Source organism: Ptychodera flava, chromosome 16 (assembly GCF_041260155.1).
Source record: "Ptychodera flava strain L36383 chromosome 16, AS_Pfla_20210202, whole genome shotgun sequence".
NCBI lineage: Eukaryota > Metazoa > Hemichordata > Enteropneusta > Ptychoderidae > Ptychodera > Ptychodera flava.
In genome coordinates this window covers 31,269,295-31,287,817 of record NC_091943.1, presented here as the reverse complement: position 1 = coordinate 31,287,817, position 18,523 = coordinate 31,269,295, and the positions used below count along the sequence as shown (strand labels likewise).

The 18,523-nt window shown below is 36.0% G+C and overlaps 1 protein-coding gene across 2 annotated transcripts in view; it reads left to right on the top strand.

Annotated features, from left to right (window-relative positions):
- Positions 1-18,250, top strand: part of LOC139114559 (band 7 protein AGAP004871-like) — a 110,302-nt gene extending 92,052 nt beyond the window's left edge. For both annotated transcript variants that reach the window (XM_070676357.1, XM_070676356.1), the window contains exons 3-9: positions 742-814; positions 5,515-5,597; positions 8,548-8,751; positions 11,488-11,543; positions 12,451-12,529; positions 13,214-13,383; positions 14,580-18,250. In XM_070676357.1, the coding sequence (XP_070532458.1) occupies positions 742-814; positions 5,515-5,597; positions 8,548-8,751; positions 11,488-11,543; positions 12,451-12,529; positions 13,214-13,383; positions 14,580-14,598 (684 nt within the window). In that variant the 3' untranslated portion in view covers positions 14,599-18,250. The remainder of the gene's footprint in view (positions 1-741; positions 815-5,514; positions 5,598-8,547; positions 8,752-11,487; positions 11,544-12,450; positions 12,530-13,213; positions 13,384-14,579) is intronic.
- The last annotated feature ends 273 nt before the right edge of the window (positions 18,251-18,523 follow it).

Genomic DNA, 18,523 nt, shown 5'->3' with positions numbered 1-18,523 from the left:
ACTTGTCAGTCTCTAAGATGATGGTGTTGAAAAGCTATGATTCTGAATGAGTAATTATGGAAACAAAGTCATTAATTGAATCGCAGCATAAAGGAATCCAGATATATTAAAAAGATGTGAGGATAACCTGGGTGACTTGTGCTCACCAATGGCTGTGGATTAGAATGCAAACAAACCATAATAATCCATAAGAGCAAGAAGTATACCTTGTTTTGTCTAATATTCTGGAATTCTTCCAGAGAGTGGGCAGGTTGATTTTATGTGCTTTTGAATGGTCTTCCATCTCTGAAAGGATGAGAAAGATGTTGGAAGTGGCCACAGAGAAAACAGATCAATTCAGTTCAGACAGTTGAAATATCCTGTTGTGATTGTTTTCATACAGTGAACGAAATGTTCTCTACATGAAAACTTTGTTGTCGCAAGTTTAGCAGATAAAGCTTGTTTGCCGTTTCTTTGAGATTTGAGATGGCAGATTGTTTCTGTCTGTATTGTTGTCATAAATTAAAAACCGTGTCTTGTTATATATTTCATATCTCTTGTTTTCTATGCATCAAAAATTGATATGGTCTTTATGAAAGCAGTTGTAAATATTTTATGACCTATTTTCAAATTTGTATGATGTATGTAATAAATAGACTTTCACTCTGGAGCAGTTTGTTTTCTATCAAGAGAGGAAATCTGTATCAATGCTGAGTGTTCAATAATGAATGACGTCTCTGTAAATTTTTCATCAACCCGCAGGTGGTGCAAGAGTATGAGCGTGCTGTGATTTTCAGGCTGGGACGGCTTTTACCTGGTGGAGCAAAGGGACCTGGTAAGTAGTTCTAAATGTGCAACGCTAACCACATTTCAAGCTTTTTATAGAAAGGGAAAAGAGTATATCACCCATTATGTTGTGACATTTCAAATTTATTGATCTGTTTTACTTTCCCAGGAAACATTACTTGCAGGGAAGTGACATATCTACTATCTAGACATTTCATCAATATTTGAAAATTTCAGAGGTCGACTGTATCATTAGAGCAGGGCGCGACCATATAAAGTTAAAGAAGTGAAATGGGGATGTTTTGAAATATTTATCAGTGCCGACAATGCCAGCACTGTTCACTTAATTTTCATGGAAAGTGATATCTTTTGGTGCTGATATGCATGTCCATTTGATGGTGTGTGTGGTACGCACTGAGTATTGTGCAATTTAATAGCAAATCACTCATGATAAGCTGCTTAGAGTTCTTGCGCTGAAATGTACCGCATTACCATATGCATAGACTGAAATGCCCCATGGATCAAAATCAGCAATTTAGCCTGATCAAGTCCGCAGCTGCTCTATCTACAGAAACAAGTTTTAATCTTCTTTACCATGCAGAGTACGGTAGTAATATTGATAACATGCAATTCACATCTCTCCTAACTTCCAAGATATCCAGCGTGCAAACAAAATGTTTTGTCGCAACTATATCAGTTTGCATAATCTGTTGGATTGCATTATCAAAAAACTGAGTTCATAGAAAGTTTGCCGAATTCCAGTCCCTCCCTGTTTCTGAAGTCAAATAAAATGTTGAAACAAAATCACACATCCTCCCAAGCAGCACATGCTGTAGTTAATATTCTCTGTTGTGATTTAAGCCATGATGTTGCATGTATATGTGTTTGAGAAACAGGCAGCTGAATTAGAAGAGACCAGCTGCCAGTGTTGTCATAAAACAGGTAACATTTGTCGTTGCACATCACGTACACACCTCAATTACAATGATGATTCTATGTATAATTGAAGTAGATACCATTGATCGTTAGTAACATTACCTCACTGTCTGCCGGCATCATTGAAGATCATTACCAAAATATTGATAGAATTGAAAAATGTAGGTGGAGTATTTCTCGCAGAAAATCGAACTCCTTTTACAGTGAGACCTAATATACCCCTGGTACCTGGCAGACTGAAATTGTCTTGCTTGTCTCTGTATATCCTATTTGTCTTTCATTTGGCTCAGTCTGCCATCTATGATTCCAAAAATTTGGTGGGGAAAATAGACTGGAATCTTGGTGGGCAGGATGGAAGAGTGCTGGGTTTAAATTGGACATTCCATTCTCCAGGTGTAGCATTGCCAAATGGATTGCTAGATTTTGTGTGGCCTGGTAGTAGTATGAATGGACTGGGTAAAATCTAATGGCACTGTTTTTCTCATGTTTTGTGTGAAAGGATTGAAAAAGTGCGTGATTGATAAATTAATACTGTTGGCGATTTTTTTTTCGTGGCAGACAGAGTTGACGGTCGGTAAACTTTCAATGTTCTTCAGGCAGTAATCCTAAATACCTTGACGTTATTCACCTTCACAGTCAAAACACACCTTCATAAAAGTTTGATCATTTCTCACAATTTCTAACAGACAAGATTGAAATGGCATGTTCTTGATAATGTTGATGGGAGTTTATTCTTAGCAACCGATAAAATGGAACTAGCGTAGTAGGAAGGATCGTGATTAAAGACTGGAAGCCAAATAAGTCTCCATGTGTTCTTTGTGGTACTTAAAATATATGGAACTTTTTCAAATTACAGGCTTATTTACATTGCTCACTTACACTTGATTTAGAGTTTGATTTTAGGTGATTAGACATATTTTCATTCATTTACTCAAGCTGTTGTATGTTCCTTGTATATTTCTTCATCATTGATTTTGCTTTGATCACTGCTATGCATCAGCCTCATTTTGGTTTCTATAGCAACTATTTTTGGTCATTTTGGAGTAGGAATCTAGCAAATGGGACTTAATTTAGACATCAACTGATGTTAACGTTTAGCTCCATAAATCCAAATTTGCATTTGTTTTTCAGTCCTGATGCACATATTTATTTCCTGGATCAGATTTTATGGTGGTAAATGAGGCAGAAACTAGCCGAGTGTGGTATATTATATCTTGTACAGATCAGGGTTTTGTGTATTAATGACTTCAGAGTGATTCTGTAATGTCTGCGATAAAAAAATTGATTAGACAAGGTGGCAGACCATCCGGGGCAGGATTACTGTGGCTCCAGTTGAGATAGGCAGTGATGCAAAAGCACGCAGTTTTGATCGGTGTTCTCAAATTCATCAAGTCCAATTCCTTCTCAGTGATAAATGTAAGTTGCCCTTTCCCGGTACTAAGATTTGTGCTGATGCAGAAAGATAGTGTATGTTTTCTGCAAAGCCATTGGATTCTCCGGAGACCAATCCACGGTGATCATTCATATGTTCAGATAATCACCTGTCAAGATGACATTCAAATTTTCTTGAGAGTATTGCTTTACAATGCCCGTGTTGTAATTCCTCTCAACCTGATTTCAGGGTTTAATGCAATTTATGTGCATTCATATGTAAGTCACAATGTATAGCCTGTGTTATCACAGTCACATCTCTGGATGTTTGAGATATGATCTGCCTATAGATATTACTTGTAGATTTTAATTATCTGCTCGCCTCACACTTGTACTTTTAAAATTGTAGATTTATTTTGAATACACTCAGTCACGCTCCAGTGTCATGTATTTGCCTGAATTCACAGTCACAGCTCCTTATGCGTGTATGACACAGATCTTCTCAGCCTATCTGGTTCAGAGAGTAAAGCATGTCGATTAATGCAAAGCCTATTTTTAAAAAGACTGATTCACTTTAATTTGAAACATAACACCAGAAATAAAGTTCTCCTGATGTGATTCTGTGAACGTTGAAAATGCTGTGATTTACAATTCTCAAATTTACAAATATTCCATTGCTTACTTTTCAAGTAGCTAGGCGTGGTCAAACAAAATGAGCACCAGTGAGTAATTCAATAAAGTTGACCATCAATTTTGTAGATCCATTCAGAACACAGTTCTGTTCGTTTGTTAGTGCAAGGAGTTTGCCACTTTTATCCGAAAGACACATTCACCACAATTTTTTATTCACATATAGAGGAAGCTCATTTCTGAAGAAAATGTAATTAAGATATGTAGACAAATGTATTGTCTGAAAAAACTGTGTATGGTTCTCTTGTTGATATCTACAAATTAATATACTGGGAAAAAGGGATTGGGTATTATGTGTGACTTGAATACATTACCTCATGGACGTTTTTCTCGAGCAAGCTTTTTATCTTTTAGACTTCCACCGTGTAGTGTGGGCAGAATTGTAATGTGTACAAAGCTGGGTACACAAAAGAAAGTTTGCCCCTGCATTTTGTCATGGTAACTTAAACATTTCAATTTCTGGTTAAGTCAGTGAAAACATTAGTGAACGTGCTTTTTTCATCGCTTATTAATCAAAGGAAGTCAAATTTCCAAGCATTTGCTGAAATGTTCAATCCCGTAATGTCTGAGTTTTATAGTTTCGAGAAATATTGACAGTAAGTTAATATTCAAAATGTCACTCAGAACGCAAATGAGTGTAACACCTGAACACAAAACTACATGTCTACAAGGTTCAGAGGAGGAAGTGCAATGATATTTTTTTCTGGGATGTTCTATGGAAAGCAAACTTTCACAGTGTCACACCATCACCATCGGACAAAATTTATTCTGATGGAACAGTAACGTGTATGAACCTTGCTGCACAAAATTGACATCTACCTGCATATTTCTGAATGGTTGCTAATAAATATGTCAAATTATTCTTGTGTTGAAGCCTAGAAGCATCTATCAACTTTAACAGTCTTTCCATTTCTATTGGATTTATTCAGAGATTCCCCAAGCATTTCCAGGCCATAGGCCACAAATCCTGGGATATGCAGACCGCAAAGTGACAGTGAAAAAGAAAAAAGAATTCGAGAGATTTCTTAAAAATAAATGTATTCACTATCTGCATTTCAAATCCAACTCAAACCAAGTGTATTTAATTTGATACACAGGACTTGGCTCTTCCGTTTGAGTTGCTTTTTACTTTGTCAGGCTGATACTGAATTATGATTGACTAGCTGTTCAGTTTGTCACTCGTTCAATTCCTCATAATTGACATCTGAAGTGTATGATTGATAGTTGTAGATAAAGGAAGAATATCTGAGTCCTTCCATCATTTTCTCAAAGTGGGTTTTTTCTCAAATGCCAGTACAGATAAGACCAATTGTACACTGATTGTTTTTCAGCTGCGGTACATAGTTTCTAACTGATTGCACATCTAAGATATCTCCACAACAGCTGTTCTAACATCCTGTCCACCACAGGAAAGACAATCATTAGAATCACTGCAAGCAAATCAAGGGAGCATCTTTAATCTATACAGGAAAATCCAATACATACCACTGGAGGTCTAATCAAGCACGTATAGACAATACCTTGACCATGCGTGAAATTTCGCTCACCTATTTGCCGTGTGTCGCTTAGTATAGGGGTTCAATTTCTCAAAGGGGGAAACGAATTAAATCAAAGCAGGCGGGCGGTATACTGGCATGCCAGTATCAATGCTGCACCGACATATCCATCATGTACTCTTGATAAACAGTGATGAATTGGCCTTGATTTACAGGTGTGTGTCTGTCTGCTCATCTTGTTTTCATTCCTCCCCAGGGATCTTTTTTGTGATGCCGTGTATCGAGAACTACACCAAAGTTGATCTGAGAACGGTGTCCTTTGATGTGCCCCCACAAGAGGTCAGTACGCAGGAGACATTAATGTTCGCCATTTGTTGCTTATCCCGCATGGCAGCTTTTCTTTAATCGCATAAAACATCTCCACCAAAATTCTTACCATTGTTGACAATAAAACCAGTGATGATTTACAGTTCTTTGTTAATATGGATAATTACAGTACAGAGCTATCTCTGCTCGGGCAGCGAGTGGAAAGTCTTCTTGTCAAATCATTGATGGAATTTTGAAATTACTTTCTGCAATTATTACCATACTATGATGTATTTATCTATAACATGGTGGTGATATTAGTATACAGATCATTGCCATGCCAGTATGAACAAATGATGAACCTTTATAAATCTAAGTTAATTATATTGAACACTGTCCTTCATCTTTTAAAGTTGATCATCACAAGTAACTGTGAGTGACACCCTCTACTGTAGTGTAGGGAAAATTGTACATATCAGAAATAATTTGAAAATAAGCCAAATTCTCAATTACATTTTTGGTGAAAGTAAAGGATTATTCATCTGTTGTTTATAACCCCAAGAATAATTATCTGATGATATAAAGTACAAAGAAAATATGATAGCTTTCTGAAAGTACTCAAAGTGGATACTGAATAGAATTTATGGGTATATCTAAAGATAGCATATACTAGGAATGAATCTGTCAAAGTTACATGCACATGCAATGTTCAATTCGAAATGAATTTTGTAATTTTCGTATCAATATAATTGTGAATACCTGGAGACAAACAATGATTCTTGCTTTGTGTGACTGTTAAAGTATACATCCAAGCATGGCACATTTCATCGGTGTTGAATCTGGAACTCGGCTTTGCGTCCTTGGCGCGCAGTGTCTTCAAAGGACACGCAAAAAATTGTCGAGGTGGCCTGAACGGCACCTCGAAAAAAGCGTGAAGGTGTAAAGTTATGGAAACATGACCTCATGCACAAATATTGTTTTTATATTGTTTCTAAGCCAAAGAGAAAACAAAACTGCAACAATTTGACAAGTTTATAAAGATCAATTAGTCTCTGTCTGGATTGGGTGACTTGAAAGAAAACATTATTAAACCTGTTTTTGATTTTCTTACCTCAAATTGCTCTGTTTTGTTGTTTTAAATATCTCTGTAATGTTTTCAATGTTAACGTCTTGAAAGCTTGTGTTTGAGCTGTTATGAAAGCAATTTTATTTCTTTAATATCGAGGGCTCAGTGTCTGCTTTTAAAAACTTGTCCAACTTGCGACAGATAATAAATAATTAGGGAATTATTGTCTAAAGTGAAAATATACAAAGGGAATGTGGAAACTTGGATTAAGTTTTTCGGAAATTATTAAATGATATGGTAAAGAGCTAAAATTGTAAAGGACAATGTTCCCTAGTTTTACCATTGACCCTTGAACTTGGCTCTTTGGGTTTACTATAGTAATCCGTGGTTGTCACATATGCAGAGGTTTTGTATGTCATCTTCGTCTTACCTCCATGATGTCTATCCTGCAAAGAATATGCAAATTCAAGCAAATATATTCAGATATATCAGACCTTTTTGCCGCTCCTATGACTTCAGCAGATATATCAGACCTTTTTGCCGCTCCTACGAATTACATATGATCTGCTTTTGGTTAAATGGGATACAGATTAGCACTTTCTAAGGGCACTGTGAGAAAACATGTTCACGATATGGCTGCAGAAGTATTTAAAATAATGACTGTGAAAGCACTGTACATGAATGAAGAAGACAAAATGTGAACACTGATAAACAATGATTGGGCACTTTGTTTTTCCTGGTGCATTTCAGCCAAACCCCCCAAAAATTGTCATGGCTAATAATTTTTATGGAGGGGGCCCCACGTGTCCCCTGGTTCTACAGTCCAAGATTCAACACTGTTGCATATAGATGATCACATTTTAGCCAAAATCTTGGTTTGTGTTTTCCAACAATAAGTAAACTGTTTTGAAAAATGTGAATGTTAAAGTATCCTGGTTCTGAAAAATGTTATTTATATTGAATGCTAAAATGCATGTTATCATTGACAGAATTTTTCTAGATTTAGATTATATATATATCACACCTTTCATATTTGACTTTCATAAAAGAATCATCAATGCATCTCCAACTAATGTTTGAAAAAAATAATCACTAGAAAACATGAATTGTAAATTGTCGACATCATAATGTTGCCATGGAAACTATAGAATGATAGGTTATAAACTTTCAAGAAATATATTTGCCTGCAAGAAACATGCAATGACCGCACTCCAAACTTTAGGAAAGCTTAAAACACCAACTTTTACATCAGAAATAATTGAGGAAAAGTTTGCTAAAGGTTTTCACATATTGATTAATGTGAACGCAGGAAAAAAAGACTTGATAATTTGTCCGGGGCCTTTAAAGTCACCAGAAATCCTATGCTCCTGTAAATTTGATTTTCTAGCGTTTGACATTCTGTTTGTCGTAATCTTTCTGGTAATGTCTAAGTCTGATAAAACAAGGGAAAGCCAATTTCCTTAGGTCTGTCTGGCTGTCACATCCACTCAGTGGACAGCATTCCGGCTCTTATGTAAAGTTTGTTAACCTTACAGCACAATATTTCCAGTTCTCGGGTCTCCGGGAAAGACGGCAACTTCAAAAATTGAACGAAATTGTTTTTGAATCTTACCACATCCACATTCCCTATTAATTTTGGCAAACAGTCTTGAAACCTTGGCATTTGATCCAGAGTTTAATTTGAAAAAAGGGACAAATAATGGATTTGGCAGTTTTGCGAGATAAGTTTGACTTTAATTTACCAAATGTCAATTTTTGTATGAACCCCATTGCCATGAAATCAAGATCTTGTCATTTTACAAAACGAGATGTATGAGCAATCACATTGAGGTAGTCTGGGCAGGAGTGATGATTTTGAAATACGAAAATTCTTTGACAGTTCAATACGTGTTCTTGTTTTCAATATTCACGCTCCAGATTCTGACCAAAGACAGCGTTACAATCTCTGTTGATGCCGTTGTCTACTACCGCGTCAACAACGCCACAATTTCTGTGGCCAATGTGGAGAACGCAAACCACTCTACTCGCCTGCTGGCTCAGACCAACCTGCGAAATGTGCTCGGAACCAAGAATCTGGCCGAAATCCTGTCTGACCGTGAGACAATCAGCCACCAAATGCAGGTAAGGGTAGTGACCACAGCAATGAAACAATGCAGGCTAAAGCTCTGGTTTTATTGTTGCTCTCAACCTCTTCCATTTGTGGAGTCTGAAATCCGTCATCGAACAATAAATAATTTCATGATAGCTTAGCAGTTTTGATAGTTGACGATGTGGAAAGATGTCTCCCCATTATGTTAATGAAAGAGCATGGGACAGAATTAAACCAGATTCATTGATACTACATTACTTTATTATAACTCTGGTGATTAATTGCTTAAAACCTTGTACCATAGAAGTTACCAGCACAACTCTTTGAAAGTGGGATACTATTTAGAAGTGGGATACTGACAACTTAAGCCGCCATGATTTTTTCTTTTTCTTTATACCTGTTTTAATTTGATGTAGTTTACCTTTACTTTGTTGCTCAAAGTTCGTACACAATTTACTGTGAAAATAGCTTTACCTTGTGAAAGAGTAGGGCGCCCTCTTGTGGTGAAATTTCACCAACCCTGAAGGTATTCTTATTGTCAAGTTCTACCTTATGTAACACCAGCTCATATCTACTGCCTGTGGTAATACTTAACTGAAAAAAATCATCCTTGGTTTCTGTAAAATTTTCGTCCAACTATAAAAGCTTAAAACAGCCCTGGATATTCAAGCCAATTCTTCTGGTCATGTGATCAGTACTTTTACACACAGGCAAATATACTGTGTACTGTGTATGTGATTCACATAATCCACAATTCTTAGCTCTGCTTCAGAGTTGAATAGACACAATTATACTACAATACTGCATGTTCATTTAATAAATTCATTTCTGGTGTTAATTGGTCAATGTATGTTTCCACTATCTATTTCTGACAGGCATGTTAAAGAGTAACTGAAATCCCTTACCCAGAATATCGCTTGCCTTTATACATTTGAGATATTTTACTAATTTGACAATTCAAATTTTTATCCAACACATTGAAGACTTTAATCATCACCGTATGACCTTTGAGCAACTTGTATTCTTCATCATCACTATCAATCTACTTGAAATAAATTGTAGACATTTGAATTATCAGCTGCATAGACACTTAAAAAAAACTCATCTAGTGTATATATGTTGACAGTAGAAGTAAGAGTCACTTCTTCATTCTGTGGATGGTGTAGTTTAACCCTTTGCACCCTGACCCTCTGGTGAACTATGACATCATTATATGGACTATTTTTTCCCGAGCCGGGTTCAAAGGGTTAAACCTGAGGGAATGAATAACTACAACCTTGATCGGACAAAATTGCATACTTTTGCATTTTAAATATTGTAAATTATAGAATGGTTTCTAGTATCAGCCATAAAACTTGTGACAAGGTTCATTGGAATTCTGAGTTTGTCTCTAGCAGACCATTTCATTTACACTTTTGCCAACTCAGCTGGCACAACTAATCATGTTCACGTCATGTATCCATTCTATCATTTGTATTCGTGTCATATTTGTATGTGTGTTGCATAGAGATTGACAATGCTCCGTTCCCAATCAACTGCTGTAATGTACGTGTCAAACATTAATAAACATAAAGGTCTCTAAATTGCTTGCGGAAATGAAGCTGGTAAACGCGATGTAAAATTCTGCCAGATCACTATACAATGCTGGCCAAATCATGTAATGAATATATTTTGTTTCTTTTTTTCCCCACGTTGCAGTAGTTTTTGGCATCAAAATTGCAATAGATTTGCATGTCAGCTACCATATTCATTGTAATCTTGTTCAAACAAATTTAACAATCCCTTGCACAAGTAATAATCATTTGAAAGTCCAAGGAATGTGTCATTTAACTAGAGGCATGCATGTATGATTTCAACTGAGGCATTTCAACTAAGGCAGGCACTAAGGCTCCTACATTTTCACAGCTTTGTGACATCCAAGCTGCTAAAACTAAGATCAGCACAGTTTCTATATGTCAGGTCATGCAGTGCCTTTTGATCCAGTTTTCAGGAAGCAATGTTCAGAATCACTCACTTGACTGACCTTGCTAAGTATCACTCACCTAGGGGAACTGTTTTTCAACTGTCTTTCGTACATGAAATCATGCACAACTGTACAACCGAACAGGAATGAGTGACTATCTTTATGCTGTGGGTGAAACTATCTCATAGAGATATATATCTTGACTGTAAGAGTTTTCATGCTCACATATATAGGTAAAAGAAAATATAAAGCCAACTTTTATTATAAAATAAACATTCTCAAGTGGTCAATATGACAGCTGAACCTGAAGAAACATTCAATGAAAATTCAAATTATTATTTTGAAGTGTATAAGTCCTTTCAAGATCCTTGCTGAATTTTCATAAAGAATGCAATGCATTTACTGACTGTATTGGGATTTAACCATTTGTAGATAAATAAATATTTATAATTTAGTATACAAATTTATCAGTGGTATGATTGGCATTAATATGTTGTCTGTATCAAATACGCTTTTCATCAGTGTACTTTCAAAATGAAGATGTCAGTGCAGTCACTGATAAGGTCTCCTAGAGTGAGACAGTCTCATCTCAAACTGAATCTAAAGCACTCATTGACAAATGGGGTACTGGTAGTTTCTGGTTATGTAGGCAATATTGAATAATGTCATTGACCCTCAGGGAATAAACAGTTGAGTTATTAAAGGAACATGATCACATGTAAATACTTAAATCCGATACAATTACAAATAAACTCTCATATTGACTTGACTAACACAAAACAAATAATTCATTTTGATATTGTAGAGTGGCTTGGATGAAGCTACTGATCCTTGGGGTATCAAAGTGGAACGTGTTGAAATGTGAGTAAACAAACAAATATTGTTATGCTGTAAATTTCATGTGATGTCTCGTGTGACGTCTTTCCTTTGGATGTCTGTCTGGTGCTATATCGTAATCATGAAAAATGTAAAATTATTCTAATATGAACCTATGTTGCATGATTGCAACAAAAATGTTGTTCATTTATGCAGTCATCATTTGTTACTGTGAACACAGCATGGTAAAATAATTGTCTTAAATGTTTGCAGTTGACGGTTTTATTTTTGGTTTTATGGACAGCACAAATTTTCATTTCAAACTTAGTGATTTCTACGTGTATTGTCTCTGAATGACCCTAGAGTAATTTTAGCAAGCCTGTCCGCTACAACATTAAATGTCAGTCTGTCTCAAGATCTTTTAGTTCACCAAAGAACTTTTTAGCCAATTAGGCCTTACAATCATCAAGTTTGGAATCCAATGCATTTGTACCGCTGCCAACCTGATAAGGAAAGTAGGCTTGCTGCCAAAGCAATTGGTTCTTGTAAAAGTAACCAGTTGTAGGGGAGCAGAAATTCACCTCAGTCACATGATCAATGACTTTGAACAAATGTCTCATATTAAATAAGTGCTGTTTCTTGTTGTACCTTTCTCAAATTAGAAATAAGGTTGCTATTTTGACAAATTTACCATGAATTTCACTGTGACTGAAAACACATATGGCCACACAAAGGCCAAACACGAGGGTTCAGCATCTTTTCTGATTGTTACATAATTCAGAATCATTGATGTTGAAAGATGATTTTTAGCTATTAGCTAGTAAATACAGCTGGAAGTAATTTAATATTGATAAAGACTAACTCAAAAATAAATTAATTTTGACAGTCCTAATCCAGAGATAATACATTTATAATGCATTTGGATTAAAATTTGATTTTGATCTTTTTACAGTAAGGATGTGCGTCTGCCAGTTCAATTACAACGAGCAATGGCTGCGGAAGCTGAGGCTTCCAGGGAGGCAAGAGCCAAGGTAATGATTTAAGTGTGGAAGACACTGATGAATGTAATAGCTTACCAGAATAATGCAGGGCTCAAAGTTGAATCCCAAAAGTCCAAATGCATTTGTGTTAGTGTGTTTCACAACATACATAGAGTGTTGCTGACCCAAGTAATTACCAGAACTTTTCCCAAGGTGCAAGGTGAAATCTTGAACATCTTCACCAGACAATTTTGAATATCATATGAATTTGTGACTGCTGGGCATATAACTGCAAGAAAGAAGATTTATCTCAATCTGTGTTATTGACTTTGGCCTGTAGGGTCAGGGTATTGCAATCAAGCAACTTATCTTGGCCAGTGGGGTTTGAGTAATTGTTACAGGAAATGTGTATCTGGACTTAAGTATGAGGGCGCTTTCTCTGTCATGCAATGAGGGTATTATGTATAAAGCAATTCAATAATTGAATTTGGTATTCAAGTATGCCCTGTAACAAACAAAATTGTTAAACCCTTTGAGTGTGTTAAGTAAGTTTTTGATAGTTACCTACATTAGCATATGTATGTATTGATAAAATTTTCTAGCATAGAGGAAAAGTTACTTCAATGAGTCAGTGGAGATTGAATCTAGCTTAGATGATTGACCACACTCAACGGAAAGAGAACGCTGTCAGATATATATTTAAGTTGCTGTTCTTATCTTTCGAAACTGTAACAGGTGATCGCTGCTGAAGGTGAACAGAATGCCTCTCGTGCCCTGAAGGAAGCCGCCGACGTGATCAGCGAATCGTCATCAGCCTTACAACTGCGTTACTTGCAGACCTTGAACACCATCTCTGCTGAAAAGAATTCCACCATCATATTCCCACTGCCCATTGACCTTCTGAGGTGAATTTCATCTTGTTTTTTGTAAAAATGTGAGCAGCTTTAGACGTGTTCACAAGAAAGTGAAAACCTGTCAGGATGTTTGAACAGCTTGTTTCCAGGATGTATTGGCATTTATGAGATGCCATAGGGGCGATTGTACTGTCCAATCCTTAAGGTGTTATGTGCTTCAAAACTGAAAGTCTTCAACTTTTTTCTAAAACTTTCCTGAATGAAGCATTGAATCATTCTCGTTCATGGTCAAAAATAAAGATCAAGGATTTCAAGGCAAATTTTGGTATCAGAAAAACAAATCACCCAGACTCTACTGATATTTAATTCAAAATGGCCGTTATTCCCCAAGTTAACACTCAGGGGGAAATATTAAATTTTTGATCGTCACAGAAACAAGACAGCAGAAACCTTATTTGTTACACAGGGTTCAAAATAAGTTAACACAAGCTGCCAACCAGCAAAATATTGTAAATAGTCCCTGAGCTACATTCTATGTACCCAAAAAGAAAATGATCAAGTGGAAGGGCTTCAGGTAGTTGGCTGTTGTTCAATTTAGTGTAATCAGTGTTTTTGACACAGATGTGTTGTGGACTCGCCACATTGCACATTCCGGTCTCCAGACACTATCAGAGATGGCATATATGTCCCTTGAGACAAATTTTTCTTTCTGCCTATCAGCTCCTTCTCTGCACACGGCACACATCCTCAGTCAGACTTTATTCTTGTCACGTTTCATTCATTCAATTCTCATTGTTCCCTGTGTGCAGACTGCCATCAACAAAAGTTGCAGTGGTATTTAAAAACTGCCTATTAACCAAAATGTGTGACACCATCCATTGTACTGTATGGTACCATGTTTACTGAGGGATGAATGCTAAACACCTTGTTCAAAATTTGCTTTCCAAAGTGTCAAAATTCAGGCAGAATTACTAACCACGCTGCAACTTTTTTATCATTTTTAACATTCTTTCAGTAATATAAATGTCTTGTTGATATGCTATCTTTTTCTTCCACCGTACATTTTTCAAGAAGGAGATTAATATGTTTGTCAAAAATATAACTCTGAATGCCTGAGAAAGTGTATAGATAGGAAATACCGAGTTATGTCAGTTACAAGATAGAAATGTTTTGTTGATTGAAATGGCATTGACAGTCAACGCAAGTTTTTAACATATTTCACTGACATGTTTCCTAATTTCTCGCAGTGGTCTGATGAAGAAGTAGGACTTAATGTCAGATGGTACAGAGGGAGGATGTTTACTTGATAGAAGATCCACTCTAGAGGCTGCCAGTATTCACATTTCAATGTATCAAATATATCATAAAAAATAAACTTGAATTTTAATAGTATTCTTTGAGAGCACACAGTTGACATATTTTTGTAGTTTAGTCTGGATGTGTTAAATTTGAAGACATTTTGGCACATCAGGTTTATTTCGATGTCATTTGGATTGAGGGGTAGGGTAAGTGTAATGTTACAAAACACGTTTTAGGTTGTCAAAATTGGAGGTGGCTTTTCTGAAATTTCCATCTTTGTATCGACAGTGTGCAATCGTATAACTTTGTAAGATTTCAAATCCAGCTTTCATGAGAAGTTGTAATTTATGATTTTCTAAACTCATCAATGAATATTTATTTGCCGTGCCAATTGAATTTTAATTGCAAATGTGATTTGTCTTTAAACATTCTTTTTTAGCCAAATATTCTCTCAGAAGCACACTTGAATGAAAAGATATGAATTTGCTGTGCAGAAAAAAAGCAAGATTTGCTGATAGTTGGATGTCACCATCTTTACCTAGCGACCAGATGTTAGCTGATATATTCCAGTTTAAAATTAATGATGTCATATTTTGTGTGTGACCAGATTTCCTTTTTTAGTTCATTTTTTCAATTTATGTGCTAGACAAACTGGGCTCTGTGACCTTTTGATCATTATAAATGTCAATAAGTTTAAGTTTCCCTGAATTGTATGAGTTCTTAAAAAATAGTGTCAAGGAAAGGTAGTTAAGAATCAAGATGTTGTTTGATGTGTACGATAACTCGCCTACTGTAAAATCAAATGTGACTATCTACACTTAGCAGTTTGAAACAAGTGATATGATCAAATTTATAACTTACAAGTCATCTGTTAAATAATTTTATTGTAACCTTCTATTTATTGACAAATTTTAGCATTATTTTTTGTTATTGCATAAAAATATTTATTGTTTACAGTATAACTTATTTTTGCCATTAGATAAACATTTCCACAGAAGTATTGTATCTAAGTGCATTTAAATGAGGCTGAATCAATCATTTTATGTTATTGCGGTTTACATTAAGTTATGTCAGTTTTTTTTATTTTTTTGCTGAGTTTTTTTTCTGTAGAATTTTTATTTCATACACTGACTAATATCAGTAGGCTGTCTTGTTTTTGCCCAAAGGCCCACCGAGCTTTGTGTGGTATTGCTCTACACATAAGTGTTGTGGGCAGTGTTCCCGCTAAGGCTTATTTGCGTGCTAATTGCACAGTGTCTCCGACTGCTCTCGCAGTGAAATTTCATGTTTTGTGCAATTTTAGTCTCAGTCATTTCAATCGGTATTAGTTTTGGAAACGATTACGCAGGGCGAAATGTGCGATCTCAGTGTAGATTTTAGTTTCGAGTTTAGCGCCCGTTGGCGGCGCAGTTGCCACCAACGTTCATTGTACGTTGTGACGTACCTCAATAAATTAGCATATACATGAACGGACCCAGCTGTGAGGCAATCAGGCGTATCTCAACTTGCGCACCCTCTCGAAACCTTAGAGGGAACACTAATTGTGGGTGTTATGTAAATGACACGTCATTACCGCAGACGCTCGCAACATTGCTTGGATAATCGATCCAAGGCGTTAGATTGAAGTGTGAGGTTGAAGGCAGAACCTCAGTAATAGTATGAGGAATGTAAGGTTTGACATAACAAATCGGCTAGAAGTCCAAAATCAACAAAATAAAACATCCAACCTCAATAAAATAACATTGGCTGGTCAAAAATATTTTCAAAAGTTCAAATCTTACTCAGGTAACTATGTTTGACTGATACATGTCAAATCTAGACAAAAATTCAGTGTTAGGAAAATCTCCACATTCACGTTGCCAGTCAACCATTGGCAATCAGGGGGTCAATCATTCAAATACAAAGGATTATGGGAGTGAAAGTACACTTCCCTCTGTATGCTACAACTGAGGCTCAGCCAATCAGCCTCACACTTTGATCCCAGGCCTTCGATTGACTATCTTGGCAAAGCTGAGAGCACCTGTGGTCATTACAATCATATCTTCGATTTCACAGCTCACTGGCAGCAGTACAGCGATCCATCCTGAAATCCACCCTCCATTGTAATTAACGACCACACAGCTCATATCACAGTGTTGTCTTGCATCTGCAGTTGTCACTTTATTACACAATTTGTGTAATCACTGTAAATAACACACATATTACTAAGCAAATTGCTGTCACATTGTCTTCATATGTATGTTTATCATATATATCACATGCTTGGTGTTTCTTAAATAAACTTTTGCTTTTCTGGAAACGGCTCTCCTGCATTGTTACATGGACATCAAATTGCAATTGAATAGTATTGCATGCACAGACAATGTACAGAAGTCATCTTGTGAATGGCACAGTGGGATGCACATGATGTTCCAGAATGTTGTCATGACAACTGATGAAGAGTAAAGTACCTGCCATGGAAGACCATCTTTAATCTGTATCAAACTGTTGGTCTTATATCAATGAGGAAGATGTATCCTACATCATGTTGACAGAATTTGTTACATTTATATAAGCACTGCCGTCTCTTTGAGTTCACATTCAAAACTTCAGCTGTGAATCACCTGTTCATGAATGCATGTTTTTATCCACACTTGAGTACAGTGCGGCGTCTGCACACTATTTGTTTTTTTTTCCTCATTTGGAAGAGGCTGTATGAAGCATTTCTATATCTTCAACTTCAGATACAATGAAACTTGATGAAACTTCTCATATCTCTACCGGGGTAGGTTAGCGACGCCAATTCTTCTAGTCCTGTTCAGACTCATATGCCGTGATTTTTGGTCAGATTTCAAATTCATTGTTTGGTTTTGAAAAAAATAAATCAATTGGTTATTGTTTTTTGTAAAGCTGTACCACATCTGAAGTAGTAGTGACAAAAAAATCACACATCCTGTTCAATAGACTTGGGATCTAATGCAAACTTGGGATATGAACTATGATATAGGGCAGATGTTATGATTTACCATGAGAAAGAAAATGCTATTTGTATTTTGCCAAGGTCTCATATGTCAAATTTCAACAACATAATGTATAAACAAATGTCATGCACACAAATTTAAACAGAACCTATGGCCCAGACTATTGTAATTACTTGAATTCCAAATTGTATAATTTGTGAAAAAAATTTGAATTCAATTTGTCAAGCTACTCATAGGCAGTGTTGTACCAATTTGCCATTTAACAATTATGTAACATTGTGCCATAATACAGTTAGGCAATGTTGTAAAAAGTTGGTCTGTATCTTTATGTTGTGTGGCACTGTGTAAAATAAGGCCCCTTAAGGGTGTGAAAATTGTTCTGTTGCATTCTCCAATCAGCATGTACATGTATGCACCATAATATGTACCTTTAATAGTTTGTGTTGATATTTATCATAAGTAACGGAAAATCAAATAATGAAGGACACAATTTGGAATTGGAAGGGGCCAAAACGTTTACCGTGTAGAAGTGAGGCAATATTTGAGTCCAAAATTTCAAAAATTCATAATGATAAAACGAATATGTACTATATGGCATAAGAATGTTACTTCATTGCATAATGTTTAATAAAAAACACTTTCTATTTCTGACCCACCAAGTTTTGTATTATTTGTGCTTTGTGATATGAGAGAGTGGACAAGATTGCTGCAAATGCTCTAAAAACATTTCATTACAATCTTCTCATCTGTATTTTCCTTTGTATGGGTTCATCTTTGGCATAGAAAACATTCCCTAAGCATGGAGGAAATGATCTGAAACATTTCAATACAATCTTCTCATCTGCATTTTCCTTTGTTATAGGTTCATCTTTGGCATAGAAAACATTCCCTAAGCATGGAGGAGGAAATGACTGGCAGGGCTAATTGTGTTC